The sequence below is a fragment of the Onychomys torridus genome, chromosome 12, assembly GCF_903995425.1.
Source record: "Onychomys torridus chromosome 12, mOncTor1.1, whole genome shotgun sequence".
Lineage (NCBI taxonomy): Eukaryota > Metazoa > Chordata > Mammalia > Rodentia > Cricetidae > Onychomys > Onychomys torridus.
The window spans coordinates 12,570,871-12,598,024 of record NC_050454.1 but is presented as its reverse complement, the minus strand read 5'-3'; the positions used below and the strand labels follow the sequence as shown (position 1 = coordinate 12,598,024).

The window sequence follows — 27,154 nt, the reverse complement described above, 5'->3', positions numbered from 1 at the left end:
AAGAGTGTGGGGTTACATGCTGACTATTATAACTAGCATTAGTTGTCAATCTTACTGTTTTATGCTTGTCATAAAAACATTAGACTCTTAATCTCAGGATCGTGGGTTTGTGCCCCACGTTGGGCGCCATTTGTAGTTGGGGAGCTTCTCTCCAGGTTCCACCAAGCCCCCACGGTCCCATAACCCACGTATAAAGTAATCATACGGACACTTATATTATTTAAACTGCTTGGCCATTAGCTCAGGCCTATCATTGTCTAGCTCTTACTCTTATATTTAGCCCATTTCTGTTAGTCTATACTTTGCCACATGGCTTGTGGCTTACCGGTGTCTTTACATGTTGCTTCTCATGGCAGTGGCTGGCAGTGTCTCCTCCCAGCCTTCGTGTTCCCAGCCTTCTCCTCTTCCTTGTCCCGCCTACCCTATCCTTCCTGCCTGCCTACTAGCCAATCAGCACTTTATTTATACAGAGTGATATCCACAGCAATTGGGGCTGGAGAGAACTACATAAATGCAGGCAAAACATTCATATACGTAAAATAGCCTTTAGCTGTGTGGTGGTGGCACACGCCTTTAATCCCAGCACTTGGGAGGCAGAGCCAAGTAGATCTCTATGAGTTCGAGGCCAGCCTGGTCTACAGAGTGAGATCCAGGACAGGCACCAAAACTACATGGAGAAATCCTGTCTAGAAAACCAAAAAAGTAAAAAATAACCTTTAAATAAATTAGCAGTTAGATGACCTTTTTCTCTAGCGAGCTGAGCCTATCAGGTATAGTTACAAAAAGAACAGATACAGAGAAATGGATTTTTAGGGCTGAGTAATGGCTCAACTGACTCAGTTGACCTGAATTCAGGTCCCTAAACCTCAAATAAAAAGCCAGATGCTGCGTTGTGATCCTGCACTCCCAGCCTCTGGTAACATTCTAGGTCAGTTGAAGACCCCATCTCAAACAGAAGTGGCAAGCCACCTGAGGACCACACTAGAGTCTGTTCTTTGACCACATAGTCCTTTAACAAAAACTGTACTTTGGCAGAGTGTGGTGCTGCACGCCTTTAATCCCAGCACTTAGGAGGCAGAGGCAGGCCTATCTCTGAATTGGAGGCCAGCCTAGTTTACAGAGTGAGTTCCAGGACAGCCAGGGCTATACGGAGAAACATTGTCTCAAAAAAAACTATATATCTTTGTAATCCCAATATCAAGGCACCAAAGGAAAGTATTGTGAATTCTAGGCCAGGCTGAGCTATATAGTTAAAACTTTGTTTAAAAACTAAATTAAATAGGTCTGTAAAGCTGCTCAGTAGTTAAGAGCACTTGTTCTTGCAGAGGACCTGGGTCCATTTCCTATACTCACATCAAAGTTCACAACCATCCATAACATGTGCTATATATATATAGACAGACATATATGTGGGCAAAACATTCATACATAAATCCAAAAAAATACATTTTTTAAGAAAACTTTTTTTTAGCAAAGCCTAAAATGTATGTGTATTGATTGGTTGTCATTGGTCTGTGAAAATGTTCTTTATTAGAGCAATTCACATCATAACTGACTTAAGAATTTCTTCGCGTTAGGGCATGCCAGAACAGTGGGCAAGGCTGTTGCAGACCTCCAACATTACAAAACTAGAACAGAAGAAGAACCCTCAGGCTGTGCTGGATGTCCTGAAGTTCTACGACTCGAACACTGTGAAGCAGAAGTACCTGAGCTTCACTCCCCCTGGTGAGATGGCGGGTGGGGGCAGTCAGCTGTTGTCCTCCTCTCCTGCCTACATCTGCCTTTAGAGAGTGGTGACTGGGGGCCTAATCAGCTGGCTGTGCTGAAAAACACCCTTAATCCCATCTGGAGGCAGAGATCGGCAGATCTCTGTGAGTTCAAGGCCACTGTGGTCTACATTTTGAGCTCCACACCACCCTAAGATCCTGTCTAAAAAATGCTTTTCTATTAAAAAAAAATGGAAACTTTGTGGACTGGAAAAATGGCTCAGGGATTAAGAGCACTTGTTGTTCTTAGAAGACCCAGGTTCAATTCTCAGCCCCCACACAGTGGTTTAAACCATTCCTAACTCCAGTTCCAAAAAATCCAGTGCTTCTTCTGACCTCGGGGGCACCAGACACACGTGGTACCCACCCATACATGAAGACAAACACTGGTGTGCACAAATAAATGAAGTCCATATTTGGGTGGGAGAGAAAGAAGAATGACTAACAGGGCTCTGTAGCAGATACCGAGCAGCCAGAGCTACTTAGCAAAACCCTGTCTGCCTTTTGTTTTGTTATTTGTTTGTTTGGGGGGCTTTTTGCTGGTCATATCCTGGTTTTCTCTTTCAAATTGGTAATATCTTTTCTGTTTCACATTTAGAGAAAGATGGCTTTCCTTCTGGAACACCAGCAGTAAGTTAATAATTTATTATAGTTTATGTTCTAATGTAGGTTACGTAAAACAAATCTTTTTTATTTTGCTTGCTAAAACATAAAACAGTTAGATGTGATAGCCCATGTCTCTAACCTCATCATCACTCAAGAAGCCAAGGTATTGAACTCATTGTGACTTTGAAGGACCATGTCTCAAAAGACATAAAATTAGCCATCAGATAAATATCTATGTAGTTTTTGTTTTTGTTTTAAGTTAGCTACATGATTAGTGGAGGGAAAGAAGCCATATTAAGTAAATAGGATTTTGGGGTGCACTTTACAGGAACTAAACTTTATAAAGCCCTCCAGAGCAACGTAGCTACTTCTCCAGTGTTGCGATATGGAACTTGAATATGGTGAACTGGGTGGCTTCTCCCCAAACCTCCTATAGTACCATTCTGAGTATGGTAAACTGTGGCACATTCAAAGTAGCTAAAACATGTCCGCTCCTTTTCTTGCTTTATTAACTGGTGAACCTGGATCTTAAATGCCTCAAAGTGAGGTTTGTATCTACAGCATCCGAAGACCTTTGCTTTTGTCCTGTGAGTAGATTGCTTCCTTACAGAGCACTGTGTGTGCTTATGTAAAGGGCTTATGTAATAGCACTCCAGTATACTTGAGAGCCATGGATGTACTCAGTGGTAGAGCAGTTACACCATACACAGGCCTTAGCAGAGCTGCCTCCCCACTGAAAATGATAGTCACTGCCTGTATTCATTTACTTTGTAATTGGTTGTATCAGATCCAGTGAAATTCATGTTTTTAAATGAACTGTTGAAGAAATCAACTTTTTAAAATATTTTTAGAGGGGAGTCACATTTTCACCTTTTAATTTTTTTGGCTTATCCTCCTTTTTGCTCCTATGATGAGTACAGCTAAACGCCAAGGGATCAGAAACATCAGCAGTAGTGACAGAGGAAGACGACGATGATGAAGATGCTGCTCCTCCTGTCATTGCCCCTCGGCCAGATCATACGAAATCAGTGAGTGACTGACTGATGATGACCTGCATTGGATGTCTTTAAAAACATTAAGATGCTTTAAAGGCCCTCAAGCTTAAAATATTATAGTATGAGCCGGGCGGTGGCGGCACACACCTTTAATCCCAGCACTCGGGAGGCAGAGCCAGGCGGATCTCTGCGAGTTCGAGGTCAGCCTGGTCTCCACAGCGAGATCCAGGACAGGCACCAAAACTACACAGAGAAACCCTGTCTCAAAAAATGAGTGTGTGTGTGTGTGTGTGTGTGTGTGTGTGTGTGTGTGTGTGCGCGCACATACATATATACATATTGTAGTATGAAGAAACTTGGTTATTTATCAAAATGTACTTTTTGGAGCTGATGGAGTGACTTGGCAGGTAAAAGTGTTGACCGCCAAGCCTGACAGGGTACATTCAATCCCCAGGCCCCACATGGTAGAGGGAGAACTAACTCCTACCAGTTGTCCTCTGCCTGCCTGCCTGCCTGCTGCACATTATGGTGCATGTGCATATACACACAATAAGTAAATTACAACTAATAAAAACTACTTAGTCTTGAGTAGGTGTGGTGGTGCCCATCCTTAATGCCAGCATGATAGATGGATCTCTGGGAGTTGGGGGCCACATTTTAGTGAGTTCCAGGCCAACTAGAGCTACATACTAAGGCCCTGGACCTCATCTCTAAAAGCAAACAAAAAACGACAGTGAACGTACTTAGCTCACTGGGTTTTTCTATATTGTTTCCTCTGTTCTAAAGATCTACTTCTCTAGCTTTCTCAATCTAGGTAGCTATTATATCTAAAACTAAATCATTGCTGTTCCCTGGGTTATGTATTTGACCTTGCTCTCGAAGACTGTGTTTATTGAAGAGGCATTTAGGCATGAAATTACTTACTGACTGAGAGAATTTTACGAGTAGGGCCTTAGTGGAGCCAGCAGTGAGAACCTGCCCCGTACTGTCCTTCCTGCTGTAATGACGTAGAATGCAGGATTGTGTTTGTGCTGCCCCAGGACTCCACTCCACTTAGCAGACAGAGCTGAGTTATTTCAACACCAAGAATTATTCTTTTCTGTTACTAAGATGTGTGTTACTAAGGTGTGCTTTTTAATTATTATTTTATTTTGTGTGTGTGGATATTTTGCCTGGAGTGTATATCTATGCACCACATTGTACCTGTTGCCCATGGAGGTTGGATAAGGGCATCAAATCCTCTGGAACTGAGTTACAGATGGTTATGAACAGCCATGTGGGTGATGGGAACTGAACCTGGGTCCTTTGGAGAAGTAACTAGTGCTCTTAATCACTCAGCCACCTCTCCATCCCCACAAGTGTGCTTCTTTTCATTACATCGTTCTCAGTACTTTAGATATAGTCACACTGGAATTTCAGAGACCAATTTTGCTAGATACTTTCAAAACACATACATGCTGTGACAAAAAAAAAGTTAAACATTGTTTTCCTGGTTACGTGTTGTGGGAGGTAAAAGGGTCTTAGAGTAGCCCAAAGTGTCTGTCCTTTTACTTCCTGTATCTGCCTCCGGAGTGCTAGGCTTACAGACATGCATCACTGTGCCTGGCAGGTATGTGTTTGGTGTGTGAATATACTGTCCCATTCTTCAAAACAGTGGGAAAGATAGCTTAGTTTTGCTACTTTAAAAAAAAAAAAATGCATTTTCTGCTACTAAGACCATCTGAAAATTTTTTTTCTCAAGTCTCAACAGTGAACTATATTTCTGCAGATTTACACACGGTCTGTTATCGACCCTGTCCCTGCTCCAGTTGGTGATTCTAATGTTGATGGTGGTGCCAAGTCTTCAGACAAACAGAAAAAGAAAGCCAAGATGACAGATGAAGAGATTATGGAGAAATTAAGTATGCAATCTATATTTTCCTAAAACCATTTGGCCCAGAGCTAGGGATAATTGCTGCCCAGGGAAAGCATGTGCTTAGTGTGTGTGAAACCCTTGGTCCCTGCCAGCCACATCTACAAGACAGTTTAAAACCCTTTTAACGGGGCTTGTATGCAGCTTCTCAAAACAAACCTATAAAAATATCCCTTGTGTGCTGGTGAGATGGCTCAGTGGGAAAGGACACTTGCCACCAAGCCTAGCATCCACATGGAGGAAGGAAAGAACCGACCCCTAAAATTTTCTGACCTCCGTGTATGCAGACACGTGCATGCACCCACACATATATACATACATACTAAACAAAAAGAAACATAAAATGTTCCTAAAGAATGTGACTTTCTATAATATGTGTCAGCATACAGTGTGTAGGGGGTTCTTTTTCTTTCCTTAAAATTCAGCATTGTTGGCTTAGGTCAAGCATTCAAAGGTAACAGTATATCTAACTGTTGACAAATCTACAGCAGCTTCACAGAGCACTGACTGGGGGTCAGGAGAGTCCCTGTAGATAGTGTTTAAATCGGGGGTGCTAGGTACTGCTTTTTTTCTCAACACTGTCAAGTGTGAGCCTGCTTTCCCCGGCAGTTGGTGGAAACACACAGTGTCCTTTCAAACAGCAGACCAGGACAGTGGCTGCCACCAAAGTCATGACCTCAGTCTCTTACTGGGGGGCTTGGCTTCGTGTCTATAGCTTGGAGAGGTGGAGTACTCAGGTAGATTATAACTTCATATATTCATGTCTTACCTTAAGCAACTGACAATGCTGAGTCATTTTCTCCTGTTTTGACTGACTAGTAAATATGAGTTTAAGATTTTTTCCAGTTTCTTGAATTTAATATTTATTTCTTAGTATATTGAAGTTTTTTCAAAATACTTAGTTTTTCTGGGCAGTGGTGGCACATGCCTTTAATCCCAGCAATCGGGAGGCAGAGGCAGGGGGTTCAACCAGCCTGGTCTACAGAATGAGTTCCAGGACAGCCAGGGATACACAGAGAAACCCTGTCTTAAAACAAAAGGTGAAAGATGGACTGGAAATGTTTGAACGGCCATTTAATGGTCATTCAGTTAGCTTTTTACTCATTTATTATTTCTGATAGTAAGTCATTTCACAGCTTATCAAAGTCGTAGATGGTCATGGTGGCTTTTACCTGTAATCTCAGCATTTAGGAAGCTGAGCCAGGAGTATTGGTGTGAGTTCAAAGCTAGCCCAGATTACATATTAGGTTCTGGGTTAGTCAAGGCTATCTCAAGCAATTAAGAAAAGGGCTGGGGGTGGCGCTGAGCTGGTAGAGTGCTTACCTGGCATGCCCTGTTGTATACTGGGTTCACATAGATCCAGGGAAAGAAGTACTGAAGTACCTGAAGGATGAACTTTCATCCTTTCCTGCTGCAGGGTGATTCTCCCCTAAGATCCAAATCACCCTTGCTCAGCCAAAGGGCCCTTTTATTGTTACACAAATCACACCTTTAACAAGTCAATTTCTGTATACCAAAGTCTTTGATCTAAGCTCCCAGAGGGATAATGCCAAATGCAAATTCTCAGTAACAATACCACAGTTTTCTGGGTTGTTACTAAGTTTACATAGAAAAATTCTCAGATAAGACTTCAAACGGAAGGTATGGAGCCGGGATAGCAATCACAAAAGGCAGATCAAAGCCAGGTACTAACACTCCAGTTTCAAGCTGGTTATAGCTTTCGCAATTCTCCCATCAATGCCCAGGACCCACATGGTAGAGGGAGGGTCCTAACTCCTATCAGTTGGCTTCTGACAGCCTGCCTGCTGTACAAGATGTTTGATCTCCAGCACTACATAAATGGGACAGGTTAGTGCATACTTGCATCCCAGCATCTGTGAGGTAGAAGCAAGAGGGTCAAATGGTTAAAATCATCCTCAACTACTTAGTGAGTTCAAGACTAGCCTGTAATACATGAGCCTGGGTTTTGGTTTTGGTTTTACACACACACACACACACACACACATACACACACACACATACACACACACACACACACACACACACACACACTATACCCCCTGCATCCTGAGAACCCCATGAGTTTCAGGCTGACTGAGATAGTTGGTTATACTAAATGTCTTTTTGTTTGTTTGTTTGTTTTTTGATACAGGGTTTCTCTGTGTACTCCTGGCTGTCCTGGCATTCACTCTGTAGACCAGGCTGGCCTCAGAGATCGGCCTGCCTCTGCCTCCCAAGTGCTGGGTTTAAAGGCGTGTACCACCACTGCCTGGCAAATGTCATAATTTTTTGTGGGGTGGGGGGGTTTGAGACAGGGTTTCTTTATATAGTTTGGAGCCTGTCCTGGAACTCGCTCTGTAGCCCAGGCTGACCTCAAACTCACAGAGATCCACCTGGCTCTGCCTCCTGAGTGCTGAGATTAAAGGCGTGCGCGCCACCACCTAGCTAAATGTCATGATTTTTAAGAAAGTGATTAAACTATCTAACCTGGTCTAACCAGTAGTAGCAAACATCTTTAATCTCAGCACTCAGGAGGCAGAGGCAGGGGGATATCTGAATCCAAGGCCAGTCTAGTCTACAGAAGTGAGTTCCAGGACAGCCAGAGCTACACAGAGAAACCCAATGGAGAAGAATGTCACCACCTTTTATTGCTTATTTTTCTTTTCAACTTTAAAATTTTATGTGTATTGAGTGTTTTGCCTATATGTATGTATGTGCATCACATGTATGCCTACTGCCAGCAGAGGTCAGGAGTGGCTATTGGATCCCCTGGAACTGGAGTTGTGGGTGTATGTAAGCTATTATGCGGGTGCTGGAAACTAACTGTTGAGACATTTCTCCAGCCCCTGCTTATTTTTCTTCAATGTTGATTATTTAAAGCAAATTATTTTTGAAACTTAGTGTATGGGAAAGTACCTTTATAATCAGTGCAGATTTATTAAAAGGAATAATTACCGAATTTTATTTACATTTGGTTTGCTTGACTGGCTTCTAATTTTTGTTTGTTTAAAATAGGAACTATTGTGAGCATAGGTGACCCTAAGAAAAAATACACAAGATATGAAAAAATTGGACAAGGGTAAGTTTGAGTCTGTTGATTTCATATTCAGTCTTCCTAGGTATACAGAATCTTCCCTCAGACACTGAGTACTTAACTGTTCTGGGTGGTACCTTGGGAGTTTGTGTAAATACATAACACAGTTTTATGAAGAGATTTTTAAAACAGAAGTGTACTTCTGAGTTGGGTATAATGATATATACTTGTAATTCTACCACTTGAGACGCTGGGGCAGGATTGCTACAGATTGGAGGCTAGCCTGAGCCCATAGTAAGACCCTGTCTCAAAAAATAAAAGTAATCCAGCACTGGTTAATAGTAACTTTATACTGTCTGTCCTCCCTCCTCGTCTTTCTCTCAACCCCTTCTCCTCTTCACTTCCTCCATCATCGTCTTCAATAAGGAACTATGTAGCCCAGGCTGGCCCCACACTCACTGTGTAACCCAAGTCTTAGTGATCCTCCATCCTTAGCTTCCCTGGTGTTAGGACTAAAAGTGTGTGTCACCATGTGTGGCTTTCATTGCCTTTTCCTGTATGTCATTACCAGTAGGAGATAGGTAGAAAACTACATGTGTAAATTTGAAGATAATTAAAATATTTATTGCAGGCTATTGGCAGTAAAAAAAAAAAAAAATCTTTAAATCAAGTATTAAGCTTTTGGGTTTTTGTTTTGTTTCCTCTTCGAATCTTAATTTAACACAGATTTTAATAACAAAAAAATTGAAAGTCACTGTTTCCAGTGCTGGAGATTAAACCTAGAGCCTTGTGCCTACCAGGCAAGGGTTCTGCTACTGAGCTCCATCTCCAGCCTTTTTTATGTTTGTACTTTTGAATAATAATAAATAATTAATTACATAGTAATAAAGATGAATGAATAAGAATAATACTTATGCATATGACAGTCACAAATCCAGTGTTGAAATTGAATGAAATTCTTGAAACAAAACTTTGTGAAGTTTAAAAATGAAGTCAGGTATATTTCTTCAGAAACATGTCTTTTTGTGATTAGAAGTTGAGAAACATATTTAGGAATGGTACATATCAAACCCAGAATGCACACAGAACACAGGCCAGTGGGTCCTGTTACAAAGGGTAGAGAGGCAGCCTTCGAGTTTTGTCATAGTTTGTTTGGTTTTGTTGTTTGGCTTGAGTTTTGCTTTCTTGAAACAAACTCTCTGAAGCCCAAACTAGCATTGAGCCAGCGTCACCTTCCTGGTGGTATGGGGGGGGGGGGGACCTCGGCTCATAGACATGTACACCTGGCTTATTTATTCATAGGGGTGTTGTTTGTTGTTTTTCACTTGGGGGTTTTTGTTTGTTTAGTTGATTGTTTTGGTGTTTTTGTTTTTGTTTTTGTTTTATGACTGGATCTCTCTACATAGCCCTAGCTGTCCTGGAACTCACTTTGTAGACCAGGCTGGCCTCAAACCCACAGAGGTCTGCCTGCCTCTGCCTCCTGAGTGCTGGGATTGAAGGTGTGGGCCACCACCTCCCTGCCACTTCTTTGTTTCTTAAGCATAGAAGTAGATTTGTGAGTGCTTGCTGTTTTCTTCTTTTTCCTCCCTTATATTTTTATAGTTCTGAAATATTTCCTGGGTAAGTTTTGGCCACAAGGAATGCCTCATTGTTTTTCCCCTCTTTGTTTTAGAAGTCTTGAGTCTTGAGTTGTTAAATAATTTTTCAGTTATTCAGAGTGTTGGAATAGTGTGAATGGTGTGTAACTCAAGAACTTAATTCTGCTCTGTTTTTTCTCCCCCAGGGCTTCAGGCACCGTTTTTACTGCAACTGATGTGGCACTGGGACAAGAGGTAGCTACTGTGCCATTGGCTCTTTGTGTAGGGAGAACTGTGCTGTGGGTACACGGGGCTTGTGTGCTTTCATGTGCATAAATGTGTAGCAGCCAGATGCTGTCCTCACCAAATAAGTGAGGCTGGCTGACCAGGGAACTAGTGGACTTCCCAAGCCTGGATTTCTAAATCCGTGCCAGCACAGCAGGTTTGGGGACAGAAGGAACTCAGATCTTTGTACCTGGAAGTGCTTTAGCGGCTGAGCTGTCGCCCCAGCCCTAGAATGTGTTATATCTGTCATGCCAGGTGGTGGTGGCGGCGCATGCCTGTAACCCCAGCACTCGGGAGGCAGAGGCAGGTAGATCTCTGTGAGTTCGAGGCCAGCTTGGTCTACAGAGCTAGTCCAGGACAGGCTCCAAAGCTACAGAGAAACTGTCTCAACCCCCTCCCCCCCAAAAAAAAGAATTGATCTGTCAGTCTTAGCAACAGTTAGCATGTTAGGGGAATGAAGAATGCATGTATTTACTATCATAAATAAGGAAATATTTTTAAAATATTTGCCAGTTTAGAATTTTAAGAAATAATTCCTTATATAGACTGACCTTAGTTGGTTGGTAAACTTCAAGATAAATCTAGGGTCAGTGAGATAGCTCAGCAAGTAAAGTCACTCAGCAACCTGAGTTCATTCCCTCTGGTTTCAGCATGTGCACCATGGCACATGCATAACCACACACATAAAACAGACAAAATTCCAGTTAGACACAAATATAATTTCGAATCTGTATCACAAGACATTGTGCATAGGCAGTATACATGTAAAAACATCATGTATGAGTAAGTTACAGTCGCACTGTGTGAGGTATACATATTTAACTAGTCAATTGCTGCTTGTAACTTTGTCAGAGAATTAGGAATGCTGTTTTGATGTTTCAAATATGTTTTTATTATAGGTTGCTATTAAGCAGATTAATTTACAGAAACAACCAAAGAAGGAATTGATCATTAATGAAATTCTGGTGATGAAAGAATTAAAGAATCCCAACATAGTTAACTTCTTGGACAGGTAAATACGAATATGTTCTTTAAAATTGAGATCAACGTGGGTTCATGGCTGTAATTCCAACATTGGAGAGCTGAGACAAGAGGATGGAAGAGTTCAGGGCAAGTCTTAAAAGGAGAATGAAGGAAAGAAAGTAAGAAATGAGAAAGGGAGGCTGGAGAAATGATTTGTGCTCTTGCTGAGCACTTACTGCTCTTGGGTTACCCACAGGGTAACTTAGAGCTGCCTGTAACTCCACTTACAGAGGATCCATGCCATGTTTGGCCTCTGCTAGCACTCACATAGTGCACATAAAATCTTAAAACATAAAAAATAAATGAGCAAAGAAACAAACATGCACTGGGATAAAAGTCTGGACATTTAGGGCTGGAGAGGGCCAAGCAATTAAGAGCTCTTGCTGCTTTCTAGAGGACCCAGGGTTGGTTCCCAGCACCCACATAATGGCTTATACCCACCTGTGACTCTGGTCTAGGGCAGTCAGCTCTCTTCCAGTCTCTGTATATATACAGCATTTGAGATTGAAATGCTGAAAAGGAAACCAGAGGAGGAGGGGAAGAAAGGTGAAAACCGTACACTGCAGAGAGGGCCTTTTCTGAAAGTATCTCACTCGGCAGGTGAGAGGACATCTCAGTGAAAGGTTGCTGGTGGAGCTTGTCGTCACTGAAATGAGCAGAGCAGAAACATTAGGAAATGGCTGGCTGGGATTTGTGCTGTGATCTATCTCAGAGATGACTAGCCACAGGTTTTCAACTGTGAGATTAGTTTTTATTTTATGTAACCCAGGAGGAAAGCCTCAAGCCTGCCGTGGGCCTGCTCGGGCCCCAGGAAGCTGGGGTCAGAGCATGTGTCACCATGGCCAGACAGTTTTTATTACAGGTGTTACTTTTCATGTTTCCATTTCAAGTTGCTATCAAAAGATCTCTGAGCTTAGCTATTGTGTTAAACAACAAATAAAGGGCAAAATATAAAATTATGTATGTTACAGATTTATTTTTATGTGCACTAGTGTTTTGCCTACATGTATGTCTATGAGTGCCAGAGCCTCTGGAACTGGAGTTAAAGACAGCTGCCATTCGGATGCAGGGGACTGAACCTAGGTCCTCTGGAAGAACAGCCAGTGCTCTTAACCACTGAGCCATCTCTCTGGCCCTACAACTGATTTTTTTTTTTTTTTTAAAGGAATCTCATTTACTTGAGTGAATGACCACCTAAGTTGTATTAGATAGTAAGACTTTGGTGAATGATAACAGATTGTATTAGATATAATATTTAGTGAATGATAGCATGGGTTGCATTAGATATAATAGATTGCAGATGATTTTCTTCTATATTTAAATTTGCTTAGAATAGGAGACTTTGACCCTTATTTGTAAGGACTTTATTCAAAGAAACAAAATTTTCAGGTCTATTTCCTTGCTTGTTTTTGAAATCTTTTTTGTTTTTTGAAATTATGATTATAGCACCTATGCCTTCTCCTTTTAAGAATTTTTTACTTATATGAATGCATGTGCCTGCTTGTCTGTGTGCACTGCTTCAAATGACGGCCTCTAGAGAGGCCAGAAGAGGGTCAGAGCCTAGAACTGGGTGGAGTGGTTTTGAGCCTCCAGGTGGGAGTCCTCTGGAAAGACAGCTTCTCTTAACACTCCAGCCACCCATTTTTGCTTTTTTGAACTATCAATTTCACAAAGCTGGAGAAATGGCTCAGTAGTTAGGAACACTGGCTACTCTCCAGAGAACCTGGGTTCAGTTCTCAGCACCCACATGGCAGCTCACATGTCTCTAATGCCAGTCCCAGGGGCTCCAGCACCCTGTTCTTGCAAAATACCCATATGCATAAATTAATTTAAAAAATTTTTAAAGTAAAATATTGTTCCCCATCACAGCATGAAAGCTTAGACAAAGCCTAGGCTTTGGGGTGACTGGTTGACTTGGCTGAGGATATGTCAATTTCTATATGTGTGACCTTGGATGAGCTACTGAACACTTACAGATCTCCACTTGTTCATTCCCCCTCTCACATACATGGGGATTAAGAGGTCTTGTTTTTTCTTTTTGTTTTTATTTTTTGAGACAGGGGTTTTGAACTTGCAGCTCCCTATCTCAATGGCTACCATGCCTAGCTTGCCAAAATGAAATGATTCTTTTTAAAGCAATTATATTGGGTTATTCTAATTGCAATAACATGTTTATACACTCTAACAGTGTGAGAAACTATAACTTTAAAATGATTCTGAAACATTTTTGTTTTCTGGCTTTCATTTGTTTTGTTTGAGACAGTGTCTTATCTATAGCTCTTTTGGCCTCCAATTCAGGGCCATCTTCCTAACTGCTTCTTAAGTGTTGGGATTGTAGGTTGCTACCAGCTGAGGGCATCCTAATTTTTTGTTTGTTTGATTGTTTTGGTTTTTCATACGGGGTCTCATTATGGAGCTCTGGCTGTTCAGAAACTCACTATGTAGACCAGGCTGACCTCAAACTCACAGAGATCCAGTGCTGGGACTAAAGGTGTGCACCACTACGCCCAGCTGAGAACATCTAAATTTGTGCTATTGTACCTATCTAGTGTTCTTCCTAGTTCTCAAACTGTTGACTCTTTGGTTTTATTGTTAATATACTTGGCATTTTAATTCCTCACTGCAGAGAGCCATGTTCTTAGGAAAAAAAAAAAAAAAAACCCACGTGTATTTGTATGTTCTGTTTTCAGTTACCTGGTAGGAGATGAGTTGTTTGTGGTAATGGAGTACCTTGCTGGTGGGTCACTCACTGATGTTGTAACAGAAACCTGCATGGACGAAGCACAGATTGCAGCTGTGTGCAGAGAGGTGGGTTTGCCTCCTTTGGATGTTAGAGTGCGCATTTAGCAAGGATGAAGAAAGAAAGATCGTGTTGTGTGTGTGCAGAGAGGTGGGTTTGCCTCCTTTGGATGTTAGAGTGCGCACTTAGCAAGGATGAAGAAAGAAAGATCATGGTGTGTATGTGCAGAGACTTTTCTCTGTATGCTTTTTGTGTGTTCTTTTTTTTGCAAGTTTTTTCTTCAATCCTGCTGGGCATGGGGATGCATAGAAAGAACTCTATAAATGTGAGGCCAGCCAGGACTGCATAGTAAGACCCTGTCTCCAATAAAAACAAAAAGGAAAAAAGAACTTTAGCCCCTTCCTTCCTGTGGAAGATAATTTGGGGACAAAACATGGTCCTGTGAGGTGTAGAAGTCACAGGCAGACTTTAGCAGTGTGATCATCATCTAGATAGGAAAATGGGATACCATTAAAAATGTGTGAATCAGGGGTTGGGGATTTAGCTCAGTGGTAGAGTGCTTGCTAGGCAAGCACAAGGCCCTAGGTTCAGTCCTCAGCTCAGGCAAAAAAAAAAAAAAAAAATGTGTGAATCAAAGCCGGGCAGTGGTGGCATACACCTTTAATCCCAGCACTCAGGAGGCAAAGGCAGGTGGATCTCTGTGAGTTCAAGACCAGCCTGGTCTACAGAGCAAGATCCACAAAAGGTACCAAAACAACACAGAGAAACCCTGTCCCGAAAAACAAAAACATGAGAGTCAATAGTAGAAACTAGAACCAGTGTGACAAACAAGATGTATATGCTTAAGTATCTGTGCAATGCCCTTGGCTTTAGGCAGATCACTGAAGGTGATGAAACTAGTTGTTTTCTTATATACATACATTTTTAATTTTTATTACCTTTTTACTTGTATGTGTATGCGTATGTGTGGGCATGTGCATACATACCATGACACATACAAGGAAGTCAGAGGACAACTTGTGGAAGTTTGTGCTAAGTTCATAGGACTGTTTTGTGTTCTCTGTAGTTTGTCTTTAACCTTCAGCAATGTACGGTGATACAGATGTGAACTGGAAAGATTACATATGGGAGGTCTTTCTTTTTCAGCTTTTACCAAAGGTATTTAAAGCCCAATTCTGAGAAAATATCAACTGGCTGCTCTGTGAGATAGGGCTTCCTGTGGCCCTGGCTGTCCTCAAGCAATATGCAGGAGGATGACTTCATCGTGATACTCCTAAGTGCTGGAATTACAGGTGTGCACTGCTGTGCCTGGTGCCACACAGAGCTCTTTAATAGTTCCAAATAGCAAACATCCCTTAAAGAGTACATTTGGTCACTTAAAAGCTGGTTAAAATTTACAAATTTATGTTTCATTGGTTTTTCTAGCAGTTCTGCTCAGTTGATCTAAGTTTTAGAAGTTGTGTTATCTACCTGGAGAGATGGCTCAGCAGTTAAGAGCACTGGCTGCTCTACCACAGGTCCTGAGTTCAGTTCCCAGCAACCACTTGGTGGCTCACAACCATCTAGTGTTCTCTTCTGGCCTGCTGGCACACATGCAGACAGAACACTGTATACATAATAAATGAATAAAGTTTTGTTACCCATTCACTTTGATTTTCTTTCTGTGCCAGAATTTTAGGACTGTGACAAAGTTGTAAATTTGTATAAATATTTACCTACCCTTTAACCTTCCAAGAACCTGATTAGGTGTACTGACACAGATCTATCTCCCCCACTTAAATGAACAGTTCATAACCAGGCATGGTGATACACACACCTTTAATCCCAGTACTTGGGAGCAGAGGCAGGCGGATCTCTAAGTACAATAAGTACAAGGACAGCCAGGGCTACACAAGAGACCTTGTCTCAAAAAGCCAAGGGGGGGGGGGTAGTTGAGATGATTTTGGAATAGGATTTTTAGTTGTTATAAATGGTATACAGATTTTGTTCTACTCTGAGGGGAATAATAAAAAATACAACTGAGTGTTCTCAGATTTACAATTCAGTCTCATTTTATATTTAAAAACACTAGACCAGAGTTTTGTTTGAGATTTTATTTATTTGATTTTGTGTGTATGGGTGTTTTGTCTGCATATTTGTCTGTGTGCTGTATGCATGCAGTACCCAAGGAGGCCAGGAGAGGGCATTGGGACTGGAGTTAGAGTTGTGAGCCACTGTGAACCCAGGTTCTCTGGAAAAGCGGCCAGTGCTTTTAGTGGCTGAGCCCTCTCTAACCCCCCGAAAAGCTCATTTCCTGTTTAAGGAAGGGAGACACTTAGTCTTTGTACTCAATGCTTTCTGGTATGAGGCATCAGAGGAAAGGTGTTTTTTAACTATTTATTTATTTTTACTTTTATGTGCATTGGTTTTTGCCTGCGTGTATGTCTGTGTGAGGATGTTGGATCCTGGAGTTACAGACAGTTGTGAGCTGCTATGTGGGTGCTGGGAACTGAACCCAGGTCCTCTGGAAGAGCAGTCAGTGCTCTTAACTGCTGAGCCAGCTCTCCAGCCTTGGAAAGTTACTCTTTTATACTAAGGATTCTTTATTTTGTTTTTGCGGTGCTGGTGTTGAACTCCAGCGCCTCATGCATGCTAGTGCTGTGCCACTGAGCCCTACAACCGCTCTCTCCTTTCATCAGGCTGTGGATGTAGTTTGATAGGAACTCCACCATGAAAGTATGAGGATGTCTGCTTAGACCACACTGAAGCCCTAACAAATGCTAACTACTTATTGTGTAGTTAAAATCAGGACTCGGGGGTAGCTCAGGTTCTAGTAGGAATAATCACCAATACACTCTGCGTGCGTGCGTGCGTGCGTGCGTGCGTGCGTGCGACAAGATCTTACTATGTAGCTCTGCCTAGCCTTACAAAAATCTTCCTTCCTCTGCCTCCTAAATGCTGGGATTAAAGGTGTGCACCCCCATGGTTATGCCTGGTTACAAGTCCACTTATGGTTGAGATCATTTCTCAAAAATCTGTGGGTGCTTACCAAGTGCAGTGCAGCTTTAGACATTTAAACCTGAAAAGGCCTAGAAGTTATATAGGCCCAGTCTTATGTTATAAGTGATCCACTGAAAGCTACATTTTGAAAATCAGTGGGAATTGGAGCTTGGAAAGACGGCTCAGTGGTTAAACATGGTTCCTGCTCTCCCAGGGAACTGGAGTTTACTTTCCAGCACCAATGTCTGGCAACTTTCAACTGCCTGTAATGCCTGCTTTAGGGGTCCCATTCCCTCTTCTGGCCTCCAAAAGCATTGAGGCCAGGTACACACTGTCCCCACACATAATCAAAGACCAGTGGGGAGAAACAATCTCCAGAAACAGCGGGCCTTGCTCCTGTGCTCCTAGTGCTCTGTGAGGCTGCAGCAGCGGGTTACAAGAGTTCCGAGCCGACATGGGTACAGAGCAAAAACCTTCCCCTCCCCCCTCAAAGCAGTGACCAAGCAAACAGGTGAGGCATTAGTTAATAAGCCTGACATAATAGCCCACCCTATAATCCCAGCACTGTGGAAGTAGAGGCAGGAGGATCAGGAGTTTGATAATTTTTTGCTATACAATAGCATTCAAGGACAGACAATGGAAGAAAACCTGGGGTGGGTTTTTTTGTTGTTGTTTTTTTTTTTTTTTTTTAAGATTTATTTATTTATTGTGTATACAGAAGAGGGCACCAGATCTCATTACAGATGGTTGTGAGCCACCATGTGGTTGCTGGGAATTGAACTCAGGACCTCTGGAAGAGCAGTCAGTGCTCTTAACCTCTGAGCCATCTCTCCAGCCCTTTGTTTTGTTTTTATGCTATTTATTTATTTGTCAGAGGCTGGGTTTCTCTGTGTAGCCCTAGGTATTCTGGAACTCTGTAGACTAGGCTGGACTCAAAATTCAGAGATCCATCTACCTATGCCTCCTGAGTGATTAAAGGTATGCACCACTACCACCTACCTGCCTTTTCTTTTTAAAGCAGTGTTGCTTTGTTCAACCCAACTTGGGCTATCCCAGAGCTCTCCATTCTTCTCCTCAGCCTCCCAGTACTGAGAATACAGACATGTTTCATCATGCCCAGCCAAAGTTGTAGCTTTTGTTTGTTTTTCTTGACTTTGCAGGTGAAAGGATATCTTTTCTCTCCAGATGTTAAATATTGGAGGGCCTCCTACTGGGCAGAGCACTGCTCAGACCCTTGCACTACATATGACCTCCCTTGGACTTGTTGGGTTGTTTTATTGATAGGTGTTCTCTGTATTCAGTGTTTACAGGCCTTGGAGTTTTTACATGCTAATCAAGTGATCCACAGAGACATCAAAAGTGACAACGTGCTCTTGGGAATGGAAGGCTCAGTTAAACTTAGTGAGTAGCAATGAAGTGACGTTTTCATATATCTGTGATTTATTGTGTGAAGGGTGGGTGACTTGTTAAATGTGCATTGTGAACCGGACAACTTGTGTTTATCCTACTACTTGAGTATTTTGAGCAAATTACTTGATGTGTCTTTGTTTTTTGTTTTGTTTTGTCTTTTCATATGAACAATAGGGAAAATACTAATGTTGGGAATTATTTTTGGAGATTAAAATAAAACAAAATGATATGCAGAGGACTGATATCTGGGCTACCCTGATAGGATTCTGCTTTGTAGGAAACGTGACTGGGTGTAATTGTTTGGCGTATTTTTTTCAGCCTGCCCCTTCAACTTCTTTTGGATACCACCTAATCAGAAATTGTGTGACCTTGACCTCAGAGTGACATGGAACAGTCTCCTTTCCTAAAACCTTATCTGTCAGACACAGGAAGTCATGAACCAGCCAGACTTTTTCCAGGGCCACAGTCCCAACTACATTCCCTGGAGGACCACTTTGAAAACTCAACGCATTATCTTGAATCAAGAAACCAAATCTCATCTGCTAAAAGGGCCTTCTCCCCTCCCCACCCCCTTCTCTTAGCCACACTCTCTAAAATGTTATTTGATAATCAGATGGTCGAAACACTTGTTATTCTTTTGCAGTGGAGCCTTGCTCTATAGCCTGGACTGGCCGTAAAGTCACTGCATAGCCCAGGCTACTGTGAACCTGCGCAAGTCCTGCCTTTGGTCTCCCAAGTGCTGAGGGTACAGGTGTGCCACCACACCCACACCCACATCCATACCCACACCCACACCCACACCCACCCCTGTGTTTTTGAGACAATATCATGTATCTCATCTGGCCTCAGGCTATATATGTATTCATCTTATAAATATGAGACCCTATCTTACAAAGCCAGAAATAAAGCCAGGTGTGATGACACAACCTTTCATTCTAGTGAGTTCCAGGCCAGACTTGTCTATATAGTAAGACTGTATCCCAACACGCCTTTAATCCCAGCACTCAGGAGGTAGAGGCAGTTGGATCTCCTGAGTTCAAGGCCAGTCTGGTCTACAGAGCAAGTTCCAGGACAACCTGGACTGTTGCACAGATAAACCCTGGTTTTTTGTTTTTTGGTTTTTTTTAAGGTTATAAACTAGGGGTTGGGGATTTAGCCCAGTGGTAGAGCGCTTGCCTAGCAAGTGCAAGGCCCTGGGTTCGATCCTCAGCGCCCCCCCCCCCAAAAAAGTTATAAACTAAAAAACCAAGCAATTCTTTGATAGTTTTTATACATAGTAACTTTAAAGTCTAAGGATAACAAGGCCACTTGTTAGCAGGTTTTGTGTGGAGTCACATGGTAGTGCATCCCTATGATCTCAGCATTCAGAAGGCTGTTAGGAGTCTCACAGATTCATCTGGAGGGATTTGTTTTTGTTGTTGTTTTGAGACAGGATCTCACCATGTAGCTGTGGCTGTCCTGGCACTCAGTGTAGAAACAGGCTAGCCTCAAACTCACAGAGATAGACTTACCTCTGGCTCCCTATTGATTGCTGCAATTAAAAGGCATGCACCACCTTGACTGGCCTTCAAAGCCGGCCTAGGCTACATGAAACCCTGTCTGAATAAAATCTAAAAAATAAGGAGTTAAATGGGCTTAACAATAGAAGGAAAGAAACAAAGTTATAAATTCTCATCCCAGCTAGTGTAGTATCAGGTACTACAGTAGGCATCTTGTTCTTTGAGCGTAAATGAGACGGTTGGAGCACGTTCCCCATGCAGTTACAGTTAAATGTGGACTTTTTCTAGGCCTTCTGCTGAGTTGGATGCATAATAATTCTAGCTCTGGCTGTTTCATTAAAATTCCAATTCCTGCTGGCCAGGTGGTTCAGCCAGTAAAGGTGTTTGCTATCAAGCATGACAACCTGAGTTCAGTTCCCAGAACCCACATGGTGAGAGAAAATGAACTCTTGAATATTGTCCTCTGAACTCCCACATGCTCTATGACACATGCACCCTGCACACAAAAGAAATGTTAAAAGAAAGTATTAAGAAACAGTAGCCGACCAAAAGAAGAAAGAAATGTAGTTTCCATGTCCTGAACATTGCCAGGTTTAATCACTGCATTTAGGTTTTTGGATTTGTTTTGGATTTTCGAGACTGGATTTCTCTGTGTAGCCCTGGCTGTCCTGGAACTCACTCTGTAGACCAGGCTGGCCACGAACTCAGATCCACCTGAGTGGCCTCTGCCTCCTGAGTGCTGGGTTGAAATGCATGCGCCACCACCATCTGGCTCACTGCATTTAGTTTTATTGTTTACTTTGGATAATTTTTTTTTTTTACCACTTTCAATTTTAACTCCGTAGAAAAGAAATAGTTATTCAGAAGAAAAAGACCTGATACTGTGTATGTTGTTGTCAAAAGTAAATGTGAAAATTATTAGTAAATAACATCCTCAAATTTTAAACTTCTCTGCTTTGCTTCATTTTCAAATTCTTTGCAAAGAGGACGGTGGACGATGATAGGGCAGCCTCGCCTGCTGAGGTGAGCAGGATGGAAGTCTCTCTCGAAGCCAGTAACCCTGGTGCTTTGCTTCTTTCTGCAGCTGACTTTGGCTTCTGCGCCCAGATTACCCCTGAGCAGAGCAAACGCAGTACTATGGTTGGAACACCATACTGGATGGCACCAGAGGTGGTTACACGAAAAGCCTATGGCCCCAAAGTTGACATATGGTCTCTGGGCATCATGGCTATTGAGATGGTTGAAGGAGAGCCTCCATACCTCAATGAAAATCCTCTGAGGGTAAGACCAATGAGATGCTAGCCTTATTGTAAGGAAGCACTTTGCTTTCTTCTTTAAAAAGGTTTTGCATTTATTTGAGTGGGAAAGAGAGAGAGAGAGAGAGAGAGAGAGAGAGAGAGAGAGTGTGTGTGCGTGCGCGCGCGTGTGCGCCACAGTACATGTTGGAGGTCAGAGGACAACTTATGGGGATGGTTTCTCCCCTTGACTCAGGCTGTCAGACTTGGCACTGAGTGTCTTTACATGGAGCCATCACTTAGGGCCAGGAAGAAGTACTTTTCTTCATAACATACTGTATACTTGGCTTATGCCAACCTTTGGACAAGAATTTAGAATGTAGTTGATGAGATCTAATCTCTTTCTCTGTATCTAAAAATTGTATTGCCTCTGAGGTACAGAGTAGAGAGTTCAAAAGTTTGTAGATTTGGGGTAATGAGTCATACAGTTTTGTTAATGTGAATGTAATTGCTTTCTACAGAGTTGAAGTACCCTAGATAGTTGGGGTTTTTCCTTGTTGTTGTATGGGGGGGCGTGCTTTGTAGCTGAAGATGACCATGAGTTTTTGATTTTCCTACCTCTACCTCGAAAGCACTGGACATGCAGATGTGTACCACTACCACCCAGTTTTATGTGCTGCTGAGAACTGAACCCATGGCATCATGCATGCTAAACACTCTATTAATTGAGCCACATCCCCAGCCCATTAGGTGCCTTTTCCTACACATTTAGGTACCCTGGGTATAGCAAGGTTATCACCAATGAATCTTGGGCTCCTTAAGTCCCAAGGATGAGGAAAGTTAGTTCTCTGAGGTCAGATGCCTAATGGTAATGTTAAAGCCTATATTCAAACAGAAGAGTAGACTGCACTGAGTGCTCCAGCAGCCGAGGGGGTGGACTCTACCTCTCTCTCAACCTTTAAATTTCCTAACAGTAGCTCAGACCTGTAATATGGTACCAAGAGGCTGAGGCAGGAGGATAGCCACAAGTTTGAAGCCAGTCTCAGCTATCTGTGAGCAGCCAGAGCCACAAAGCCAAGAAGGTGCTTTCTCAAGGGACAAGGAGAGGGTCAGGAGAGGTGGCTCAGCAGTTAAGAGCAGTGGCTGCTTTTGCAGAGGACTTTGCTTTAGTCCCAGCACTCGGGAGGCAGAGGCAGACAGTTCTCTGTGAGATCAAGCCTGCCTAGTCTACAGGGTGAGTTCTAGGACAGCCAGGGTTACACAGAGAAACCTCCCCCCTAAACTCCCAAAGTAAATAACAGGAAAGAGAATAAATGGAGTAGGGGGTTCTTGTTTGGAAGATTCTTGATTGGAAGCACTAAGAACCTATATGAGGTAGTCAGTGGTGTTTTTACTTTATTTGGGTTGTTTTGTGTGTCCAGCCTGGCCTAGAACTTGCTATGCATAGACCAAGTAAACCTCCTGCCTCTGCATCTGGACTGCTGAGATTCCGTGCCCAGTGTAAGCAGATGTCAGGTTTAAGGGATGTCAGCCGGAATGGTTTTGCCTTTTCTTTTTGGTTTTTCAAAACAGTGTTTCTCTGTGTAACAGCCCTAGCTGTCCTGGAACTCTAGACCAGGTTGGCCCTGACAGCAAAGCGCTTGTCTTACAAGCATGGGGCCCTGGGTTCTATCCCCACTATGCACCCCCACACACACAAAGGGCATGATGGACACTGGGAAGATCAGTGGAACGTGGGCTAGAATTGCTGGCATTGGCCGGGCGGTGGTGGCGCACACCTTTAATCCCAGTACATGAGAGGGAGAGCCAGGCGGATCTCTGTGAGTTCGAGGCCAGCCTGGTCTACAGAGCAAGATCTAGGACAGGCACCAAAACTACACGGAAAAGCCCTGTCTCGAAAAACATATATACATATATACATACGTACGTCCATACGTCCATCCATGAATAAATAATTGCTGGTGTTGGGGTACTAAGAGTGAAGAAGATGAGCTGTGGAGTAATGAGTCGGTGTAGTTCCTAGTCCTGGTGGAGAGTGTGTGCCCATAAGCATGCGTCTGAGAAAGTGTCAGGGGAGAGGCGGTCAGGGAATGTGATGTGCTTCTCTATGGCTACAGAAATCACCACAGATAGAAGCAACATTAGAGACTGCAGTGTAAAGACCTGTAGTGAAGAAGTGAGGAGGAGTTACCTGGAGTCCCTCTATGTTGAAACAAAGATCCATACACCATCAGAGCACGAGTTAGGAGGTAGATGGTGAAGGTCTCAGAGCAGTGAGGAGCCAAAAGCCCTCAGCCTCTAGTCCGAGTTGTGGGAGAGAAGAAAGCTGCCCCTGGAGAGACAGGGCGACCGGCCAGTCATTTTGTGAGTGACTTTAATATACCAAAACCTTGTATTTTTTAGGCTTTGTACCTGATAGCAACAAATGGAACTCCTGAACTGCAGAATCCAGAAAAACTTTCCCCAATATTTCGGGATTTCTTAAATCGGTGTTTGGAGATGGATGTGGAGAAAAGGGGTTCAGCCAAAGAACTATTACAGGTACATTTGGTGAAGGTAACTTTGGGGGAATGAACTTCATAGTGTGGCGTCTCCCTATTCACTGGCTACATGTCTGGCAGTTCCTCTACTGCAGGCTTTCATTTCTTTTTGGGGGGGGGTGGGATGGTTTCGAGACAGAGTTTCTCTGTGTAGCTTTGTGCCTCTCCTGGATCTCACTCTGTAGTCCAGGCTGGCCTCAAACTCACAGAGATCCACCTGCCTCTGCCTCCCAAGTGCTGGGATTATAGACATGCGCCACCACCGCCCGGCTTAAAATTTTTTTTTTTTTTTTTTTTTAATGCATACAGAAGAGGGCACCAGATCTCATTACAGATGGTTGTGAGCCACCATGTGGTCCTGGGAATTGAACTCAGGACTTCGGGTAGAGCAGTCAGTGCTCTTAACCTCTGAGCCATCTCTCCAGCCCCCAAAATAAATTTTTAAAAAATTAAATAAATAAATAAATAAAAGAACTAGGCATGATAATTCACACCTTTAACCCCAGCATTCAGAGGATCTCTAAGTGAAGAGGACAGCCAGGGCTACACAGGAACCTCGTCTCTAAAAGCTGAAGAGAGAAGAAAGGGAGGGAGCAGCTTAACTAGGGCAGGGGAGATGTCTGTGTACATCTGTACACTTTATATGTCCGTACACTCTAGCACCCACGTAAGAAGCCAGGTGTGGCTGTGTACGTCTGTACACTTTATATGTCCGTACACTCTAGCACCCACGTAAGAAGCCAGGTGTGGCTGTGTACGTCTGTACACTTTATATGTCCGTACACTCTAGTGCTGGAGAAACAGACAGATCCCTGGAGCGTGTAGCCAGTCAGTGGACACCAGAGTCAGTGAAAGACACAAGGAAAGGTGGTAGAGGAGGGCTCCTGACGTTGGCCTCTGGCCTCTACACATCCACACAAATATGAAAACAGTGTAGAGAGACAAACAAGCTCATGCACACAAACCAACTCTCCTTGGAGCTGTGAAAGTGATGTGCTGAGTGTGAGAATGTTAGGAATCAAAGTCCGTGTTTAGTTCACTAAATAATGATCCATAGGTAACTTGGGGGCTTTAGTTTCTAACGAGTAACATTTCTGCACTTCCTTTTCCCCTCCTCTTGCAGCATCCCTTCCTGAAACTGGCCAAACCATTGTCTAGCTTGACGCCACTGATCCTGGCAGCTAAAGAAGCAATGAAGAGCAACCGCTAGCGTTGCCCCTGAGGCCTCGTGTTCTTCTGCCCATTTTCTAAGAGAAGGTTGTAAAACATGAAATTGTTACTCTGAGGGGTGTAAAGAGACAGTCTGCATCACATGGAGAAGACAAGCAGACTACTATTTTCTAAAGATGACCAAGAGAAAATTGCAGTGAGAGAATTATGACTTCAGATGAGCCCCTGCTGTAGGGTCCAAAAGGAATCGTGGCCTGCATCGCTAGCCTTACATTTCCAGCAGACAGCGCTTGACGTTTGCATACTATTCTGATGACTGTCTCTACAGTAGATCCTGTTTGTGTCTCCTTTGGGCTGTTTCTATACTTGAATGGCAGATTCGAGTTGTCTGACCTTTCATCTGCTGGTCTCCTCTCTCCTCTGGAGCCTTCCCTTCTCTGACCCGTTCCTTTTGAGTTGTTGCTTTGAGTTTTTCTCGCGCCTGAATTCAAGGCAAGTGTGATAGGAATTATGTAGCTCTTTATATTGGCAAAGGAGCTTGACATGTTTGAACTTTTTATAGAAGTTAGGACCAGCTGTTGTACGTGTAGAGCTTAAACTGAAAGGGGGAAAGTATGTGATTTTTACCTTTTTTAACAAATGTGAAAGAGTCAACTTTAGAAATTTCATGGTAGTGAGTTTGACATTTGTTACATGTATAGAAAGAGGACTAATAATCTATATTTATAACTAAATCATTGATACAGAGAAAATCCCATTGACTGTATGTTCTTACCATTTTTGTCTTCTTTTCTGCCTGTTTCTCCAGATTTGGCTTTAGGAACCAAAGTAATTTGTTCTTCTTCCGCTCCGGCTTTAGGCCTCTGGTGCCGCTCCCTTCCCTCTGTTCCCTTGGAAATGAGTGTCTGTATATGTTGCGATTCTAGGTGTCGGTTTTTGTTCTGATCAACCATTATTTCACATATACCCCTCCACCCTCTAGGGCAAGTAATAACCATTGAATTTTCAGAATTTAAAAGTTAAGAACTTTTTTCTATTAAAAAGGAAAGGTATTTGGGAGTAGCAAAAACCAAGAACAATTTGAACCTTGGTAAGTTCTAGGCTAGTTGTAATAATGAAATGTTAATATTGTAGAGATGAGGCTCATGGCAGTAACCTGTGAAGATTCATCTGGTTTACAGTGTTCCCAACCAGTTATCAATGTTTTACTGTGAGAGATGAAATAGCAAAGCACGTGGCGGGTCATTTGAGGTGTTGGGGGTCCTTGAGTTTTTGTTTTTCCAGATGAGTAGAGTATTGATGTAAAAAAAACTGGAGAAAGAAAACTGCAATGTGGGTATTGATAGTAATACTTTTATTTTAAAGATTTAATGAAAGGTCTGCGACCTGTAGTGTTAGCTGTTCGCCTGCCCTCCCCTCCTGTCTTTACTCTTTGCTTCTCCTTGTTGCTTTGTTGTTTTGCCTGTGGAGGAAGAATTGTCTGTTCTGTGTTCCTGGGGCCACAGAAGAAAAAGCAGTGTGGTTGATTCAGGTGCCTGTCCTGAATCATCCCCTTTCAAAGAACTTGACACATGCTTGCCACTCTGCACAATACAAATCATGAATGAATAAGTTTGCTCTTGGGGATACTTGGGAAAAGGGTCAGAGTTTCATTTCCTATTGTGCCCATTAAGATATGGGGCTAAGCTCGATGGTGGTGGTGCATGCCTTTTTTAATCCCAGCACTCGGGAGGCAGAGGCAGGCGGATCTCAAGTGAGTTCAAGGCCAGCCTGGTCTACAAAGAGTTCCAAGACTGTTACACAGAGAAACCCTGTCTCAGAAGACCAAAAAACAAACAAACAAACAAACAAAAAAAAAACGGGATAAGAAGAGGTCTCTGGGATTTTCATAACAGTAAGGTTTTTGGTGAAACTCAACATCTAGAGCACTTAATGACCTATTTTCCATGTGATTTCATTTTTCTCTGGACTATATTTGACCTTCTACAACTGTCACTAAATTACAGAAACAAACTGGTTTATTTCTGGTGGGATGCTGTGGTACCTCTTGAGTTCCAGATGTGAGTATTGTTTGTAAACAGTTGTCTGGATAGATTATGGCGGTGATGCTCCCGACAAAGTAGATGATGGAACTGGTTGTCTGTCTCATGACTGCTCAGGAAAGCACTCCATCCTAAGTCATAGAGACCACGTGTGACACATGCCAATGCCCCCATCTTATGCTGGGACTCCACAGGGCTTTCCCTCAACAGAAGCAGTTTGGGGTTTGTAGTTACAGTTTCTTGGATGGTTATTTGCATGTCCATTGCTGGCGACGGACTCTGTCATTCAGACCTGACTCCGAGGTTAAGGGAGCTGCACTGCTGTTTATTCTCTCCTGACC

The 27,154-nt window shown here is 42.8% G+C and overlaps 1 protein-coding gene across 1 annotated transcript in view; it reads left to right on the top strand.

Moving 5' to 3' along the window:
* Nucleotides 1-26,511, top strand: part of Pak2 (p21 (RAC1) activated kinase 2) — a 62,455-nt gene extending 35,944 nt beyond the window's left edge. The window contains exons 4-15 of the mRNA XM_036203919.1: nucleotides 1,578-1,725; nucleotides 2,365-2,396; nucleotides 3,293-3,400; nucleotides 5,136-5,268; nucleotides 8,295-8,358; nucleotides 10,097-10,145; nucleotides 11,075-11,187; nucleotides 13,889-14,006; nucleotides 18,219-18,318; nucleotides 20,911-21,107; nucleotides 23,465-23,602; nucleotides 24,725-26,511. Of these exons, the coding sequence (XP_036059812.1) occupies nucleotides 1,578-1,725; nucleotides 2,365-2,396; nucleotides 3,293-3,400; nucleotides 5,136-5,268; nucleotides 8,295-8,358; nucleotides 10,097-10,145; nucleotides 11,075-11,187; nucleotides 13,889-14,006; nucleotides 18,219-18,318; nucleotides 20,911-21,107; nucleotides 23,465-23,602; nucleotides 24,725-24,811 (1,287 nt within the window). The 3' untranslated portion in view covers nucleotides 24,812-26,511. The remainder of the gene's footprint in view (nucleotides 1-1,577; nucleotides 1,726-2,364; nucleotides 2,397-3,292; nucleotides 3,401-5,135; nucleotides 5,269-8,294; nucleotides 8,359-10,096; nucleotides 10,146-11,074; nucleotides 11,188-13,888; nucleotides 14,007-18,218; nucleotides 18,319-20,910; nucleotides 21,108-23,464; nucleotides 23,603-24,724) is intronic.
* The last annotated feature ends 643 nt before the right edge of the window (nucleotides 26,512-27,154 follow it).